Genomic DNA, 20,280 nt, shown 5'->3' on the forward strand with positions numbered 1-20,280 from the left:
TAAAGCATATATTTTTAAGTATTGTATTATGAGGACTGGCAAAATCTTCACCTTGTCTGTTTTGGATTACAAACGTAGATATTCTAGATTTTTGGTATTTAACTGAACAATATTGTTCTCAAACTCATGCTTTGGGATTAGTATTGGTGTGTAGTACAAAAATAACAACCTTAAATTGTAGCCCCAGAAGGAATGTATGTATATGTACTTGTATATAAAGAATACACTGTAGATATCATATTCAAGTTGGAAAGTTTTTATCTCTACTGCTTACTACACACACTCAGTGGTCTTCTCCTGCTTTGTGGGTATCAGACATTTGAGTTATCAGAGTGATGATTAGCTGCTTAAAAAACCCACTGCTGCTGTTTTTGGTACAAAAAAAACAGTCAGTATATTCAAAAGTGTTGTTGTTTGGGTCACCTGGCCTTTTCAAACAATGATTGTGGAACAACCCATAGAAATCTAATTATATGTTAAAAATAATGTTTTAGGTTGTGTATGTAACTTACTTATTAGAGATCAGTTAATCCACTCACTTAACTATTCAAAACAACAGAACCTTTGACCAGGAATGCTTTCTCATGACAAAGGTATTTTCACTATTAGCAGCTTACTTATAACTGCACCAACTCTAAAATTCAGAAAGAAAGAAGTTTATTAATAAAGACAAGATACAGGAATGTTTTTACTCTTTTGCAGGAACATTTTCTTTAAAAAAAAATCTCTTAAAAGGTAAACATGTTCATTTAAGTGCAAAATCTTTGCTAGTGATATTAAATATTTTTTTTATAGTTAAGCAAAAATCCCTTGTATTTTCTTTTCTACAGCAGACGTGAGAATATAAACAGTAGCTCAGTGTGGCGTTTCATACTCCCTAATAACTTAGTAATGTTGACCGTGATAATCCACACAGAGAACAGTTGCACAGAAATGTTTTGTCAGCAGGCTTGTGTCGGTGCACTTTCTGACCACCAGGGGGAGGCAAAGGTCCCTGTAGCTGCAGGCTAGGCACTTGAAATGTATGACCTCAAGTTTCAAGAGAAGAAAAAAAAAATCTGTATAAAATCTCTTCTTTTTTTCAGTGTAAGCTTCTGTGACCTTTTTTAGGACTTGTGTGTGTAAAGGTGTGAGAAATTGAGAAAAAAAGATCAAAACAAGGATAAAGACATAGAAAAGACTTTACAAGACAGCAACGTATAACCTTGGTCGCAAATATGCATATGTCAGTAAAAAGCAGGGCATGTTGGTCCAGCAGAAATGCTCCCTCCCTCTTCAGTGTTTGTTGTGCGGGGGGAGGCTGTGGGTGGCACACACTCTGCTCATGTGGCAGGAGTGGCAGAGGAGGTGGGAGTCCAGAGGGAAGCACTGGGAGCCGGGCTTATCAGACAGCTGCTTCCCGCACTCCTACACGCCAGAGAAAAACAGAAACACAAAATAAGAACAATTTATTTTTTATTCAATTCCAGTGTAGGCTAATTTATATAATTTATATATATATTACATATCTTCAGATACCCAGTAGTTCATTTAAGTAAGTTTAATCAGTGGAACACAGGAGGGAGTGTGTTTCTGCAAATAGCTTTGCCACTTTGATAAAATACACAGTTTGCAAAGAAGCTTCTTTACAACGGACTCTACAAATGACTGTTGTTACTCAGCAATGGAATGCTTTTTATATGTGTATATATTATATATATATATATATATATATATATATATATATATATATATATATATATATATACATATATATATATGTGTGTATGTCAGTGCAGTGCACTTCATGCTTCTCTCTGCTGACAACCTTTATGTATATGCAGATTTTATTTTCCAGCAGGACACACTGCCCATACTGCCAAAAGTACCTATTAGTATTGTATTATATTTTAAATTTCTGAGAATGATTTTTGGGTTTTCATTGACTGTAAGAGATAAACAGATCACTTTGTGTAATACATCTATATAATGAGTTTAAAATTGTGAACTGAATTACTGAAATAAAGTTACTTTTTAATTATATATTTTCTGAGATGCACTAGTATATAATATACATTTTATTTACTGTACATTGTGGACAGAAAACAGACTATTCATTTTCAGTGGAAGTCATTATTCAAAGTCATTCTGGAGCATTTCTGTTTGTCCATTATAAAAGTCTGACAATGTTTTTGCACAACACTGATTACACTGTTACAATTTTTTTATTAGCATTTTCCCTCAGTCTCCTTTCAGTTACATCAAGCCCAGAGTAGCAGCAGTATTGATGCTGTTCTCCTTATTACTTATTGCACAATGTTCTTATATCAGTGAAGCATCAACCTGATTTTAAAGCTGTTATTTTAAGGTAAAATGCTATAAAATGTGGCTTTAATTTGACTTGTTTCTGAAATTAGGAGGGGATTCATAAGGAAAAGGATACAAACTTAAAATATGTCTTACCTCACAGTGATAGCACTCAAAGTGATAGTCTTTGTTCATGGACACCACCCTGAGAATCTCCTCACTGCCCTGAAACACAGTAAACAACACTGTCAGAACTCAGTCACCTGGGATTTGTACCAAGCTGAAGAGTCAAAGCTAGTTTAGGAAAAATGGTAAAACTATGTAAAGCAGAAGGTCTGTGAAACTATTAATTATGGATTTTAGTAGGTAAAAAAAGTTTAGAACTGCAGTGTGTGCCAATGAACAAAAGATAAAGGGGTTAAAGTAGTGCAAGCACAAAACATGCACACCATGGGATCTTAATACTGGGACTGGAAACCACTGGACTGAACCACTGAACAGTGGTTCTCGAATCAGTCCTCAGAGACCCGCAAACAGTCCACATTCTTGTGACGCAAGTACAGTTAGAGGGGAAAAAAATTGACCATCTGTGAGACCCTGGGGACGGGTTTGAGAACCAGTGCTCTGGAATATTCCAGAACATGGGCTACATGGCTAAAAGCAAAAACACGAAACAAGTCCCAGCATCAAACCCAATCATAAGCTCTGTTGCCATAAGCAACCAGTCTGGAGCAGGATGTCACTCACCTCAGTAGGTAAAATGGGTTGTAAACAGGCAGCACATTTAGGAGCAAATGTCCTGAAACACAAAGTAATGAAATTAACAGAAAGATCACAAAGATGGATCACCGAAAATAGACAGATCAGCAATACAAACCAGGTGGCACTGGGTTTAGATTAGAAAAATGAAATACGAAGCTTTTTGTTTAAAAGAACAGAATTTCATAGAAACATTTGATATTTGTAAAAGTTTTCTGCTGGGAACATAAGCACTGTCCCTCTTATACTGGGGATTTGCCAAAATAAGCCAGACATACTGCCTGGTAGGAAAGCCATCTAAATGGAGGAAAATGAATAGCTCTGAATTATTTTTAGAATGGGCTAATATCGTCTTTAATTTACACCTAGCAATGATATGTTTTCCAGAATTACTACTGAATTCTCCAGTGTGAATGCTTGTTTAAAGGTTTTTTGTATACAATTCCTGCAACAATTTTTTTAAAGCAGAAACCAAGCCTTTTACAGTGCTTTTCCACTGCATGGTTCTGACTTGACTCAAAGCTTTTGCTTTTCCATTAGGCAATGCTTATGGATTAAAGTGACAAGTGTAGGGACTAAAATGTGACTTTAATAACTTGACTTGTGCCATTCTCTGCATTACAAAATGTAATCAATCAAATGTTAAAGTGTTAAATCTCATCTGCAGTTTATGTAGGTAAAATGTAACTGTTTTTAAGTCTACTTTCACATTTCAAGACTAATTAAAATATTCAGATTTTTCAGCACAACTCAGATACAACAGAGAAGACTCGTTGTCACTGGCTGAAATACTACTAGAAGTGTTTGCAATGCTCAACATCCAATTTTTTCATGGATAAAAAAATGCCATACTTTTATCAAAAAGAGCAAATCAGCTTGACACTGTGAGTAAAGGAAGGATGACAATATTGCAGTGCTAATGGGAAAAAAAATACCTCTATTTGCTATTCAGCATGAGCACACTAACAAAAACAAAAAGATTCTTTGTGGATTACTGAGCCAAACACAAATTATTCATGAGGATTTTAATTATATTTTATTAGTTATTAAAATATGTGTTGAAAGGTTAAACTTTTAGTTTTGAGTGTATTCTTGTCTATATATTTACAGGGATCAGAGAGTGGTAAGAATGAAAATAATTTTTGAATGGACAGAAACAGTTGGTGGCATTACAGTAAAGAGTAAACTGTCCTGTGAAAATTTGACCAGCTTCACCATCACTAACAGCAAAAAGACTTTCAATCTGAATCAAATGAATTTCACATACATATCTGATCTTGGAACACATACTGTATAAAAGTAATTAGAAAAATCTGATCTGACCACATAGCCCTAGAAAAAAAAAACAGATCTGTCAAAAAATCTGATTAAACACAAGATGAGGAAAAACATTTCAAAGATCTCCAAAATAAATCTGCTTATTTTTGTGAATTTATTTGCAGTAACTCAATGGCAAATAGCTGATCAAATAAGTTATTTGTACTGTTTGCTGAACTAAAACAGAAAAAGCTAAAAGTGGACATTTGTTTTATTATCTCAGTCACCATGCAACACTGGTAATTCTCTGCCATGACTGAAATACAGTTTCTCGTATCCATTTTTACTTTTTAGGAGTCATGCACTGAACTCACTGCTGGATTTCTCTTTTTGGGACCAGTTACGTATATGGTATACTTAAACATAATTTAACCAAACACTAACAGAAATCATTGTTGACTTTTATTTATAACATTAAGTTAAACCAGGACTGGATTTTTAGATTTTCTTTTTTACACATTCTAACAAAATTGAAATGTTTTATGTTTTAACAATCAATTCCATGAATGAATGAATAATTATCTAATTGTTGAACAATTATCAAGTGTACCACCCCCTTAATCAGACCTTTCAAAAATACTGACAAACTATCATACATTGATTTGCATCATACTTGAGTCATTGCCACATTGTTGTCTCTTACTCAAAAAAGTATTTTGTATTTTGTATTGTTTGTAAGATTTCACTGGATTATTAAATGTTTTTGCAACTAAAAGCATCAAGAACCAATAATCAGATATGTTCCTGCACTGACCTGTTGTAGTCTGAGACGCAGTAGACATTATTGAGGTAGTCCACTGTGAAAGGCACACCATCCAGGGTCTTCGAGCAGACAGTACAACGGAAACAGCCTGGATGATACGAGTTCCCCAAGGCCTGCAGAATCTGACACACACACACACACATACACACACAATGTGTAAAACTGTTTGTTTTCCTACTATAGTTTTGTATAATTACGTGAAGCCAAATGTTTAACTCATCTTCCCCGGTAAATCAAAAAACAAATGTACTAGACATCAAACAACTATAACATTAACACTACACACATTGTCCATATTTATCAGCTCCACTGATCATAAGAAAAAACTGATCAGAAGCACTTTGTTGTACAGTAACTACAGACTGTAGTCCTCTATCTATTCTCTGCATACTTTATTATCCACATTTCACCTTTTTTTCAATGGTCATTAGAAGATGTGTCAGTTACTGCAGTTTGTTGGCTGGATATTTCTGATTGGTAGATTAATCTTAGTCAAAAACTTGTACTCGCAGAACACACAATAACACCATGTCTGATTGGTGTTTCTGAAGTGCTGAGAACCCCCAAACAATAATACCTGCTCTGTGGTGGTCCTGTGTAGTCCTGACCATCAAAAAACAGGGTGAAAAGAATATTTTAAAAAAGTATGCAGAGAAACTGTGAAGTGTAAAGTGCTCCTATATAGACAGTGGAGCTGGTAAAACAGACAGTAAGCACAAAAACATTGATTAAATAAAATGATATTAATGCTATAGCTAGCCAGTGTACCACCATCATCATCTACATCACGCTGATTTTAATCAACTGTTTCTAACTGTAATGTGCGACCCTAAACCTACAAGGGATGTACAGAATAGTATCGTTAGAATACCTGCTCCAGGATCAGATGACCACACACACTACATTTCTCAGCAGCTGCCTGGAAGCCTGAAAACTGAGGGAGAACACAAGGAAAAAGAAAGCAAAGAAAGAAAAGAGAGAGGAACAAGTGGAAACGGTGAGTAACCAATGGTTCCATGACTACTTTTTTTCCAGCCTGCCACATTTATACACTGTCCAGTGTGTTCTTTAACCCTGGTCTCCCTTACCATGTAGTCCTCCTTACAGTACACCGATCCACTGACATTGTAGAAATCTTTGTTTCTAAGTGTGCGACCTGAGAGAGAGAGAGAGAGAGAGAGAGAGAGAAAGAACACCAATTATCATTGTGAACAGGTAGGTCTGTTCCCAGGAAGAGTGAACAGATATTATTATTATCATCATAATCTTACTCTATTCTACTATCATGTACAATGTTTCTTTTCTCCACAGAGCACGTAAAAGAAAATAGATGAAACAAAAAAAGCTAATGTTTTTTAATCAATATGCAAGATTTTCCAAAGCCATTGAACTGTACCATCCAGCTGAATCAGTGCATTAAAAAATTTAAAAATGACAAAAAAGTGGACCAAACATAAGTTTAATATGTCACATGTTTGGTCTGAGTGAACCGGATGTTATGCTGCCTTACAAGGTTGTATATACCAGACGATTAATTAGTAAATAAACACAACTTCACTCAGTTTGAGTGTTTGTCAGGAGGTCTGTAGAATATCTTAAACAAGTCCTACAATGTTCCACAAATACTGCAAAACATTCAACAAAATTAATTCATAGTAGTCAGCTAAGTGTTGGAGAGAAATAAAAATAATAATTTCGTTTAAACGTTCATCGACTTCATTGGCTGTTCAAGTGATCAAATGTTCAAATGTTGCAAACAATATCATTATTTCCCATTTTGACACCAATCAAATGAAACACTATCTTGTTAGTTTCAATTATTTTTGCTACCCTTGTTAAATACAGTGTTAATATGTTATTTAAAATGTAGCTTGGTTAGCCAAATACACTTCGCTGTCAAGACAGACAACATGACAACAACAAAAACAAGGTTTGTTTTTATATATATATTTGTATATAATTTGTGATGGTGAAACTTTTACTCACCACAGGACACACAGGTGAAACAGCGTGTATGATAAAGACTGTCCAGAGCCTGGCAAGCATTATCCGCACCATATACTCCTTTGCCACACTTTACACATGTTCCTGAAAAACAGCAAAAAACACTGTTGAGCGCCATATACACACTTAGACATACACTTAAGGGTGGGTCAAATCTTCATTGAAAATGCTGTGTAGGCTTAATCCCCATGTGGGAAACTGCCCCATAATATCATTTTGATTTTACTAGTATCATGAGGTCCTGGATGATGAGATCTAAACTCAATACCATGATTAACTACATATTTCAATATCAATTACAATTAAGAAACTATTATTTTTATGACTAAACTCTTTAATTACACATGTGGTAGTCTGGTTTAAAGGGATAGTACATGAACACACAGCAAGAATGTATTAACAGTATTAACTATTAATAAAGCATTAATTAAAATGTTAAAAAATGACATAACTAACAGATTTACTTTGGTTAAAGGTTTTGAAGTCAATTTTGATACATTCTCAACTGAATACTCATTAACTGAATTCTCATTAAATGAACTGAATACTTTTTTATCTGAATACTCAATTAATATTAACATTTTCTTCAATATTTCACATAATCCACTGCTGTAAATCCTATTACCCAAGGTTAATTGTTCTTGTCACAATGAGTCATTTTTCAGAGGTGTTTTAGAGGTGCACATATTTATCCAACATAATGAAGATTAATGTATGCTTTAAAGTTATTTTAGCCACAGTCATACGTGTATTCTTATCTAATTTGGAACAGCGTCAGTTGAACAATGGCCTTCTTAACATTACACAGTCCTGCCGGGGTCCTTATACGTTTCTGTGGGGACGTGAGTCACACATTCTTTGGGCTGAGTAATGACCAGCATGTTTGTTTAGCATTTAAACACAGCTCAACAAACAAGGCTTGATCCAAACTCTAGAGCCCTTCCGTTAGGCAACGTACTAACAGACAGACTGTTAACGTAGAGCACTCTCCTCTAAAGCCTGATTAAAACATACAACACACAGCATCTCAGAATGTGGCCAGGTCCTTTAAGACGATGGGGGATTATTTGTAACAACAATGGCAAAGTATTGCATACAGACACACACCCTTTCGATAGTATGAGAGAGCCTTCCCTGAGGACTCAAATACCTGAACTGCAGCAACACATGCCTGTGCATGCTACTGCATGTATTGTGTGCGTGCGCACCCATATTACCCTGCCCAATCATCTGTACCTCTCCCTAGCGCACTCTGGTATGACCCGTGGAACATGCAGCCTGTAATTTATGGGCATGCATAGTCATTATATGCGGTCTGAGGAGATATTTTTTGCCTGTGTGTAGTCTATTCAGAAATGCCTGTGTGTAGCCTTGGGCGGAGGAGCAGTATATTTGCTCACAAGCATATGAGTGAGGTATGGAGGCTGGTTTGGAGGCCTGGGTGGAGGGGTACAGCCATGAATCCCTGCTTGCTTGTCGCTGTTCTTTTCTAGACTGTGATCTTTGTTGGGACTGACTCAGTTTTGCGGTTTAGACTTGCCTTGACACTGGCGGTAATTTTTTCGGCTTCCAATCAATGTGGAGGCCTGTGCAAGTCACTGCAGGCCTGACTGGGATTTTCATAGACTTGAGTGCTTTGCGCACTCACACCTTAAACTTGTACTAGTCATAACCAGACTTATACATGTCAGAAGGTCGGATGTGGAAGAAGGGGAGGGGGCTGAATTTATTTAACACTTCTCACCAAAGAACTCCTGGCGATCCAATGCTGTTGGTGGTGGCTCCCTCACTGCTGGGTGCTCCTCTTGCTGGGGTTTCCCTGCCAGCACACCAGAAGCTGAAGGAGGTGCGGAAGTGGACACAGGCTGCTCCTTCAGGGTCAGACCTCCTTGAAGCTCTGCTCCCTCCAGTGCCATGTCCCTCAGCAGTAGCCTGGTCAGCTCCTGCTGGTAGTGAGTGCCTGGCAGATCTGAATGGCGCATCCGCTCGCCCACTCTTTCCCCCCTTTGCTCAGTGCCACTCCACCACTCCGGCTCTGCCCTGTGACCTGCTGTTGCTGGGACACTAACCGCCGGTGGGTATGAGTGGCGCCCATCTTGAAAGCCTCTCTCCAGATAGTCAGTCCACACCTCCATTGGGGGCACTCCAGCTTTCCCTAATCCAGAGGCTGGATACACTGGTCCAGAAGTGATGCCCCCTAGTTGTGTGGAGGAAAACTGCAGCTGTTGGGCAGCAGGACCAGGTGTGGTGTGCCGGGTATCGTAGCCTAAGCTGATGCCACTGGTCCGGTTGCTGCTGCAAGGGCTTCCCATTGGGCTTCCGCTGCCGCCTCCTCCACCTCCACTGGCCGTGCTGCTGGCAAAGCTGGAGCGCGGGCTGGCCAACACAGACTCCTGCAGGCTGAAGGATGAGCAAGGACTCAGTGTAGGGCCTGGAGGGAAGATGTAGCCACCCCCTGGGGTGTCATGGGTCCTCTGTGGAGGGTGAGACAGTGAGGCTGGCCTGCCACTATCCCAGGGCTCTCCTCCAGAGCTCCAGCGCTTGTAGAACAAGGCCTCCTGCAACGATAGGCGCTTGTGGCGCTCTGGCTCAGGAATGAAGCTGGGTTCCGCAGAGCCTGAGCGGGCCACTGGGCCATGGGTGGGATAAGGAGGAGGCATGGAAGAGAGTGGAGGTTGAGAGAGGAGCTGCTGCCTTCGAACCAGTTGCTGGAGCTCAAGCGAATAGCGTCGCTGGTTCAGGGCGGCCCGAGAATTCGGACTGTACGCACCTTGAGGGTCAGGGTGCTCACCTTGGGGCAACTCTCCACGTCTAACCTCAGAAGACTCAGGTAGATAACAGGATGCTCGTTGCTGTGGCGACCGGCGCCGCACAGGAGCGACCGAAGGCCCCGATTCCTCAGGCACTGGAGTCGAAGCAACTGAGGCAACACAAGGCGCCACTCTTTGGGAGTTGACCACCTTGCTAGGCCTTCCGCTTAGGGTGGACCCACATGCCTCCACCGAGCTGAATGCAGCTGGACTAGGGGGCGGCAGGTTGTTTGATGGGCTCAGGTGAGCCACAACTGGTGCTCCAGTACTGGCAGTGATGCTGTTGCTGTTGTTATTGGTGTTGGCAAGGTCATTTTTCTTTTTATTAAACTTGACACTACCAGAGTCAGGCAGCTTAAATTTCTGCTTCAACTTAGTGCCAATCCGCTCCATTGCTTACAATATGTGACAGAACTGTGCTGATCCTGCACAAAAATCAAGAGTAATAACAAACGCTCTCTCTAAAATGACCTGATGGACTATAGCTTAAATACAGTACCATAAATACAGTGTGAATGCTCAAAGTCTTTCCTAAAGTCTACTTCTTTTTCTAAAAGTACAGCAGGTGGAGTGACAAACAATGAAAAATGATAAACAACAACAATATAACACACAATATTAGTCTAAAACAGACCTGTCTAGCGTCTATAGACAATAAATAGATCACATAAAAATAGAGATAAATAAAAAATGTTTGTGTTATGGCATGTTCTGCAGACCAGCTAACTACATCATCTAGCTACTGATAGCTACACTTGAAAGGACGCTGGGTTGATCCTGAAGGCTTCCACGTTGGGAAACTCTTGAGCAAACATGTGTGAGGAGAGACCTGCATATCCATCTGTTAACTAACTCGTTATATACTAAAATATATACTAAGAAACACTTTCAGTAGATAGCATTAGTTAAGTTAGGTTCAAGGTTGCAAATACTAAAACAGACCACTATAGGCCACAGACCAGCTCCAGACTAGAATCAAAGCCTGTGAATCAATACAGAAATGCTTTAGAATAAAGAAAAGGCACAAAACTGGATTAAACTGATTAAACCGTCTTTTCAAAGTCTGTGTTGCTGAAGAATGTTCTGCTTGTTGTTGTTGATCCTTCTGTCCTTTTTTATTGGAGGCAGCTGGTGAAGAAAACTCTTGTAAATGCCACTCTGATTTTGTTTCAGTGTATTTTCCAGGAGACCCGTTGCTGCTGGCCGCACAATAAAGTCAAGCAACACTGTGTTTTGTAAAAAAAAAAAAAAAAAAAAAGTAAAGAGTCCAAAGTAAGTTTAGGGAGTCGAGCTAAAAGCTCCTCGGCAAGTTTTCCTCCTGAAGATCTGCTTCAGCTCCAGCTAGCGGCTCCACAGAAGTCCATAGTTAGTTAGTTACTTAGTTTTTGAGAAAGAAAAGGAAAAACGTCTTTTTTCTGGTCCTTTTACACAAACTGCTCCCCTTCTTCCGTTACATAGAGTAAATCCACATTGTGAAGCAAAAAAGTAAAAAATGTACCAAAAACAAAGCAGAAAACACAGTTAGAGGACTCTACCGAGTGCCGCACGTTTCCTCACCGCTCTCCCACTATTTCCAGCCCCGTTTCAAAGAAAATGAACATCACGCCGGAGAAAAAACAGCGTAAAACACGAAAGAAGAGCGCAAAAAAACACAAAAACAAATCTGCACACAAACGTCTCGCGCTCATCCAAGCCTCCTCGCGCGGAGAACCGCGTAAAGGCGTCTTTTGAAGTCAGAAAACTAAACGACATCGATTAACTTCAGCGTTTCTTCTTTCTTTCTTTCCTGCACTTTTCTCTCCTGCCTCCCCCCTCCTCCTCCTCCTCCTCCTTCTTCTTTCTCTCTTTTTTTCCTGACCGGAACCCCTTTCTTCTGGGCAGCGCGGATGAATCGCATCCCACAATTTCGTCACACGTCCATCCAAACTTCTGGTCACATTGATGCCGCCTTGCCTTGTGTTGTGCTGGGTTGAGTTGTGTTTAGCTAAGGTAGAGCGCTTTTAAAGTGAACAAAATCGGTAATTAAATGAAACACTGATGACTAAAACGTGGGATGAGTTAGTTAGCTAAGTAACAGTGGCAGAAAAGTAGCAGATTTCTGAGAAGGAATAACGTTAAGTCCCTCAAAAAAACTGAATGACTAGCTTTTGAGTAAGGTTACCTAGATTAATCCTCTGTTGCATGGTGAAAACAACCCAAAGTTCTGGTTATTACACCATATTATACCTTATTTATTTATGTATTTATTTGTTTATTTATTTTTAATATACACACCAATACAATAGTCATAAACAAAATAAATCTAACAAGATTTAAATGTATCAAGATATTCTTTAACTCTTGTTCTGAACTTAATAGAACAGTATTTTTTTCTTCCTTTGCTTTTGGGCAACATGTATTTGTTTAAAATGCAGGTATAAAAATGCATTTAAAATGCAGGTATTTTAAAGCAGTGGTTCAGTGTACCACTGGTAGTATGTAAAGCACAGCAAGGTGGTGCATCACTAAATATGTTTTAAATGTATCAAAATCAAATAATCCCAGCTGGCATTTCAATATTGAATCAACGTCGAATCAATGTTGGTGTTATGGATCAACATCAACGTTCAACATTGGATTTAGATTTGGTGTTGATTTTGAAAAGTGAACCAACGTTGATATGGCAACATGGCACGTTCAATCTTAAATACGCCAAATTTGTATGGAAAAGGGAAAAAAGCTACGCCATAATACAAATGAAAATTTTATTTTTATTGTCTGTCTCTGAATATACATATCTGATAAGTAGGAACTGAGCCAATATGCCTAATAATAAAACGTATTTTTTTATTTTGTGAGCATATTTATACATAATGCCATTTGTTGTTAGCTAGCTTAAGTTAGCTAGACTAGCTAACGCTAACTTCAATCGCGCGCACTAGCTAGTCGTGCCTCTCGTCTGTGGAATGCGCGGAGGGATACCGCCGAGGTCCCTGGCACGGCGTGCTCCGGTCGTGTGTGTGTGTGTGTGTGTGTGCTTTCTCCAGCTTGTAACAATGTGAGTTTTTTTCTGGAAATGCCAGACCGCGCTCCATAGAGACCGGTGGCATAAATTCCGGTGGCAGTTAACCTGCTACTGCCGTGTTTTTAGTCCATTCAGGGCTCCGGACTTGCAGAAAGGCGGTGTTTTGTGTAGTTCTGAAGCGGGCCGTTTTCCCTACCCCGAAGCCCCTTCTCGCCTCCTCTGCTGCGGTTAACAGGAGCGCGTGCGCCGCCGTGCCTCTCCCTCCGCCGGCGCGCTATCAGCAGCAAGTGGGGACTTGTTGGAAAGAGATAACACACACACATACACTAATACAAACACACACACACACACACACACTACACACATTCATACACTCACACTTTAACACACACATACACACATTCATACACTCACACTTTAACTCACACTCACACTTTAACACACACATACACACTCACATTTCCACACACACACTGCACTCACACATTTACACATACACTTTCACACACACACACACACACACACACACTACACACACACTGAGAGAGGGGGGATATTTCAGCGCTAAGTCAGCACTGCACGGGTAGATACACAGCAAGAATGTGAGAGAGGAAGGTTACACAGGCTGCCCAGGAGCCTGAAAACAAGCCCCTGCTCTTCTTTCACTGTGAAAAAAAACTACAGAACAAACCAGAACACACTGCTGCTTGCAAATGGAGCCATAAAAACATTAATAACAATAAATAATAATAATAAAAAAACACGTGGCATCACACACAGACACCTATGCCCATGCTCTGTTTAGTTTAATCCTGTTTAGTATCCTATGATCCATTATTTGTTATTACACCACAACATACCTATTTTTTTTCCGTATATATTTATTTAATTTTAATATAATGTTGCAAGGCATACCTACGCATAGTAGAATGAGTCTTACAAGTGGGTCATGCTTAAAATATGAACAATGTGCAAGAACATGAAAAGAGGTAAAAAAGTATATTTGGCTGTTTATATTTCACCTATATTCTTGTTGTAAACTTACTAAAAACAGTCTCATGATTTCCCTTTGGGCAACTTTATGCAGGTAGAACAAACACGTGTTCCTAAAACATTTGATTTAAATCAGGTTGTTATTAGAAGTCAAAAGAGAAATTTATATTCATAGAGGGTTAAATAAACATTTTGCATAGCCTTAAAAAAATGATAACTGATGTAGGAACAGTTGAGAATGAGTTATAGATTTCTCAAAGTGAATGAGTGAAAGGGAGGGCTGGGTGAGAAGCAGTGAGAGCACTGTGGATAGAGGCCCATCTAGTGGTACAACATAACATCTGCCTGACTTATTTTTAATTATGACAATGTCTAGTCCAGACCTGGGCATTTTGAAAGACCATTCACATGTCCAACTCAGAAAACCAAACAAAACCGGACGTATTCAAGCCCAAAACAGACTAGGTTCCTCTCACTCAACTAATGTGAGAGAGGAAGGTTACACAGGCTGCCCAAATGAAAAAAAAAATAAATAAAAAAATCAAGTGCAGAACAAGCGTTTACCAACCTCTCATGCACCCAGCCCACTTTATCATGCTATGATTAACCCTATTAGGCATTAATTATATTTTTATTCTATTATATTATAGGATATTATTATTATACATATATAGTAAGTTATTATACGTTTTTAGGGAAAATCAGTTTTTTTAAAGATTGAGAGTGTATGTGAATATATCAAATATATATATATTTTTTTACTTTTAAACTGATCATTTGAATTAGCTGTTTTAGAGGTTGGAAGCTTCCAAAACATTCATAAGTGTTTTACCTGCATAAGGTTGCCCAAAGGCAAATAATTAACAGTTCGTATTAAATAGTAAGTTTACAACAAGAATATAGAAACAATATATATTTTATATGTGGTTTTGCACATTGTACATATTTTTAATTATGACTTATGTGTAGGACTCATTTAATTTGATGTAGACATGCCTTGTTATATTATATTATAAAACAAACAAATAAAAAATTGGTACGGTATGTTTTAAAAACAAACAATAATAATAAAAATAATAAAATAATAAAAAATAGCCGCCCCCTCTCGTTTCGAGTTCTTCGCTTGGTCCTCGCTGCTTGCCGTACTTGTGTTAAAATGGCAGCGCCCTTGAGGATAGTCTGCGCTTCAGGTGAGGCGAAGGTTCTTTATATTGTAGCTGATTCGGACTCTTTTCACACCCCGTGCTGTTTAAATATGTGTATAATCTGATGATTTATTAGATTTATTACACTCGGAATTCAGACCTAATCAGGAATCAGTGGCTGTGTGTTTTTGTACAGCGCTGCTGCAGGGTTCTACAGGCTGGAGCTCGCTGTCTGCTCATTTATTCATGTTTATTTATTTTATCGCCATTAAAATTTAATCTGTCTCATTTTCTTTTATATTTAAGCTTTAAGACAGACTGCTCGACCCTTCTCCTCTACCTGTGTGACCCACGCTGGGAAGAAGTGGAGACTGGAGTAAGTAATTTCTGCTGTTTTACTCATACACTGCCTGTACAAAAAAGTCTCCACCTGGATTTAACTAATTAAATGATGTGAGGTTGATGCTGCAGTTGGTCAGGTCTAGGTTCAGCAACAGTATGTGCTGAAAGAATGAGGTCAGCTGACTACCTGAATATTGTAAATATAGACCAGGTTATTCCATCAATGGGTTTTTTTCTTCCCTGATGGCACGAGCATATTCTAAGATGACAATGTCAGGATTTATGGTGCTGGAATTGTGAAAGAGTGGTTCAGGGAGCATGAGATCATCATTTTCACACATGGATTGTTCACCACAGAGTCCAGACCTTAACTCCATTGAGAATCTGTGGGATGTGCAGGAGAAGGCTTTGAGCGGTCAGACTCTACCGTCATTAATGCTGCTGTAAGATCTTGGTAAAAAAATTGTTGCAACACTGGATTGAAATAAATCTTGTGTCATTGCAGAAGTTAATTGCAACAATGCCACAGTGAATGTGTGCCCCAATCAAAGCTAAAGGTGGTCCAACAAAGTATTAGTGTGTGTGACCTTTTTTTGGCCAGGCAGTGTACTATTACGTGTATTTGTTTTAGGAGTATGAGCTATTTTATTTATTTTTATTTATCAATTATGGCTTTTTAAATTTAATATTAAAGATATTAACGCTCTACAGAAACACATGTAGAGTTATTTAGTAATCAGGAAGTAAAAAACAAACCAGAAAATGTTTTATACTTTAGATTCTTCCATATTTACTGTACCATATTCAGCTTTGAGGACAGATCTGCTCACTCTTGGTATTATAATATCAGTGTCTTCATGATGTAGAGTCGCCTGGAATAGTTTTCGTAGCATCTTGAAGGAGTTCCTGAAGATACTAAACAATAGTTGCTGCTTTTCTTTCACACTGTGAAGCTTCAGCTCATCCCAAACCAATCAGGGGATTGTGGAGGACAAGCTCTTTTATTTTAGTGTTTACTATGTAATTCCACATGTGTCTCTTAACTGTTTTTATGTCTTTAATATTAATCTACAATGTCAAAAATAAATTAAATAAAGGAATAAAGAAAACAATGAATTGGAAGGTATTCCAAACTTTTGACAGGCACTGTATTATGTACAAATAGTTACTTAATGCTTTTTTATTTAAAAATATAAAGTACTTCTATTTTCATGATTAAAATAGTAAAAAAAATACATTTGCACATTTACACCTAATTACAATGATAAAAAGACAACACACACAAAAGCTATATAATTTCTCTTGACTTGCTTTTACAAAGAATTAGATAGATAGATAGATAGATAGATAGATAGATAGATAGATAGATAGATAGATACTTTATTTATCCCGAAGGAAATTTAGGCACTATTTGTAATCTATTTCTCGCTTTGTTTCTTCCCAAACTTTATCATATATATATCAGCCATTATGCACTAATATTTGGTTGGTTTCGTGTAGTGGCTAATAGCACTGTCATTCCCAGGGCAGACCTCTACATTCACCTGTAAAATATGATTCAAGAGTAAATCGCTTTGAATATCAGTGTCAGTTAAATTAACTTTGCTTGTCCTCTATCTGCAGAAATGGGCTGGCACGGACTGGATCAGAATACGGCCCCTTAACAGATTTGCCTGACTGGTCATTTGCAGGTAAGATATTACCTTGCGGTAAAAAGATCTGCACATCACAGAGTTAGTGATACACCAGTTTTTACAAAGTGTTTTTAATTCCCGTTGAATCATTAATGGCTCAGTGCCCTATGCCATATGTTGATGATGAATGTTCTGTGATCAAATACATTGCTGAACTTAGTTTAAATGAATTTATTAACCCTGGTCTCTGCCCTAACATTGTATGTTTTCCACTGGATCCAACTGATTAGCTAATAAACTACACATTATAGTGTTAAACATTATATATCAGGATACTTAATGTAACACACACACACTCACATTTATATATATATATATATATATATATATATATATATATATATATATATATATATATATATATATATATATATATATATACACACACACACACACACTGGGCTAATCTTTACATACCCAGGCATCGCCTCTGGGTAAGAGTCATGGCTTGAGTACTTAAAAAAAGGAGAGATTTTTGGATATGACAATACAAATGTAAATATGCTGTAAATATTTTGTATTTAATCTCCAAACCATAAAAATATAGGAGAGGGAAACACATTCTTCAGTTTTAATAAATATATACACATATTTTATTCCAAGCGAATTTCTATCGCTCAGTATATCATGGAACACATACACGATATAAAGTGCAGTTACTTACTAATGATCTTTCCATCAGTCGAATTGTAATTACATTGCTGGCTGAGTGCTGACATGCATTACTTGCTAAAACCTGGTCTTAAATCTTTTATACTATTTTTTTTGTAGGAAGAAGCTTATGATGAGTGCTACTCTAATTGCAGATACTGGATGCTTTGGATTTAAAAAAAAAAAAGTTTTTTCTGTGTTATTCTACAGATGGCAGACCTGCACCACCTTTAAAAGGGCAAGTCAGGAGGCGGAATGAGAGAGAAGAGTTTGCAGTAAGTTAAAAAACAGTGTTCTAAACACACTGTGATATATATGATGTGAATTACTGTTAAAGTGGTAAAAACTATATATTGTGTTCTTATACTATATTACAGAGAACCTAAACAGAATTAAATACAAGCCTGTTACATGTGCCGTTTGTGTCTGTCCCCGACAGAGAAGGGCAGTGTATCTAAACGCAGAGGTGGACACTGGGATGGACACATGGAAGGCAAAAAAGGAGGAGGAACAAAGAAGGAAAGAAGAGTTGAAAACGTCTATGCTTAAACCTAAAGGAAAACTATTATTAAAGAAAAAGAATTAAACCAACTTATTGCAAAGTATCCATTGTTTTAGTGTTTTGTTGATAAAAATGTAAAGTTGGCATTGAATATTTTTCACATATTTTTATTTCTTTCTTGCAAAACATGAATTCCCACATACTAAAATTATCAGAACCAAATTGTTTACCAGTGTTTCATTGATGTGAAATGTTCTTATGAAATAACCAAGTTTTGGGAGGAGGAACATGCATGAAGCTCTTCCCCTTTCCCATCTAAGATCCTATTAATCACCTGCACTTCTCTTACGTGTCATGTTTTTGCAACCCTCCATTGCCTCATCTCCTCCCTTTAACTGTATCTCACCTTCCTGACTGTACAGATTAGAGAGTTTCCTATGACAGTCTGAAACTGTCCAAACTCCAGCCCAAAGTTCTCAGTTTTCCCCCTACTCTTCTTTCTTTTCCCACATAGCCACAAGCTGATGGCATGTTTTGAACTAGCAAAACATTGTTGGGTGTTTTGGATAAAAAATAATTAAAGAGTAGCGAAATTTTGATTTGCTAATGCAAATATACTACTAGAGGGAGCATTTGAGCAACAAATAACTGATGATACTTATAATGAATACAACCAAGCGAGTAACTCTTGCCTCAGCTGACAGTCAGACAGGCTTTTTAGCCTTTGTGGAGAAATTAGGTGATGAAGAGAAATAACCAGTTGAGTATCTACTATCTTGTTTTTCTTATCATGTGATTCAATTAGATTGTTTCTAGTCATGTTTTTTCAATAGAATTTTAAGAAAAGGTATTTAAAATGTTCAAAATATATAAATAAAGACCAATAAGATATTTCCTCAACAAAATAACAGCCCACACCTGTTTTTTATATTGAAAATAAATATAATGTTAAACCAGTTGCCACACTATTACTTGATATGTGAATTTCTTCTAAGATACAAATGTTCAAATTCTAACTTAAAATAGTAATTTGAACCCTTTAGAGTTTCAGTCTGATGTAGCACAGACCCAAGCCAATCATGATCACCAGATGTAAAAGGCAGCTTTACAGTGTGTTAAGACTACTTCGTCATTTTTTTAAGCAAGTGGCCAGTGTTCATCCACACTCACCAGATAACACCTAACAACTTATACAGGTGTGGATGTTCCCAAGACATTCCCTGAGGTAACGCATCACAAACAATTTAAATGCTGCAATGTTTAGGGTGTTAGTAAATTCAAACACAAGCTCACATTCTCACATTAATTTAAAGGGCATAGAAAATGAATGGCAGACTTACAAGAGTATTTTTTCTCCAAGGGAATTTTTGACCAAAGAAATAGCACCTCCTTACATCCCTAAACATCAATAAAATGATGTTAAGTTCATCTGGTAAATTGTTTTTATTCACGGCCAAATAATTAATCAGGTTTGAGCTGTTTTAATGTTGAAAGGGTGCTGTTCCATTCTACTCTTATTCCAGATGAATCACTCTGGAAGTGTTCTTCATGCCGGAGCTGCTGTTTTGCATGAAATAGAGGAGTTCAGTGGCCAGATTTCAGGACGGAATTGGGACCTGCATTAAATTACATACCCAGAAACCTTAATAGTCATTTTTATGAGGCCTTTGGCAAGTGGAATGGAAAATATTACAAAGTTCAGCACTATAGCCTACCGTGCTGTGAGTGTGAGACTGGAATCCGCTGCTGAGAGGCTTGGAGGAGAAGTGAGTGTGTTATCCAGCAGGCTGCAGTGTTTCACCAGCATACAGATCTGCACATTACAGCCGCCATTTTACTCTCTGGCCTTCTCTCTCTCTCTCTCTCTCTCTCTCTCTCTCTCTCTCTCTCTCTCTCTCTCTCTCTCTCTCTCTCTCTCTCTCTCTCTCTCTCTCTCATTCTCCCTCTCCCTCTTTTTCTTCCCATTTCTCAGAGGAGCAAATGATCCAGTGGTGTGGAGAAAGACCTCCT

At 37.9% G+C, this 20,280-nt stretch overlaps 2 protein-coding genes across 2 annotated transcripts; one reads left to right on the forward strand and one right to left on the reverse strand.

The window, feature by feature from the left end:
- Positions 1-240: 240 nt before the first annotated feature.
- On the reverse strand, positions 241-11,774 carry ajuba (ajuba LIM protein). Its single transcript, XM_007250217.4, has 8 exons — positions 8,874-11,774; positions 7,112-7,213; positions 6,214-6,281; positions 5,997-6,059; positions 5,117-5,247; positions 3,034-3,085; positions 2,443-2,511; positions 241-1,407 (listed from the first exon to the last, which is right to left on the reverse strand). Exons 1-8 carry the CDS (start codon positions 10,330-10,332, stop codon positions 1,276-1,278), a joined length of 2,076 nt encoding a protein of 691 aa, XP_007250279.1. The 5' UTR covers positions 10,333-11,774; the 3' UTR covers positions 241-1,275.
- A 3,263-nt stretch (positions 11,775-15,037) lies between these two features.
- mrpl52 (mitochondrial ribosomal protein L52) lies at positions 15,038-18,373 on the forward strand. Its single transcript, XM_022678504.2, has 5 exons — positions 15,038-15,126; positions 15,388-15,457; positions 17,047-17,114; positions 17,979-18,043; positions 18,208-18,373. The coding sequence occupies exons 1-5, from the start codon at positions 15,093-15,095 to the stop codon at positions 18,352-18,354; spliced, it is 384 nt and encodes a 127-aa protein (XP_022534225.1). The 5' UTR covers positions 15,038-15,092; the 3' UTR covers positions 18,355-18,373.
- The last annotated feature ends 1,907 nt before the right edge of the window (positions 18,374-20,280 follow it).

Source organism: Astyanax mexicanus, chromosome 8 (genome assembly GCF_023375975.1).
Source record: "Astyanax mexicanus isolate ESR-SI-001 chromosome 8, AstMex3_surface, whole genome shotgun sequence".
NCBI classification, from domain to species: domain Eukaryota; kingdom Metazoa; phylum Chordata; class Actinopteri; order Characiformes; family Acestrorhamphidae; genus Astyanax; species Astyanax mexicanus.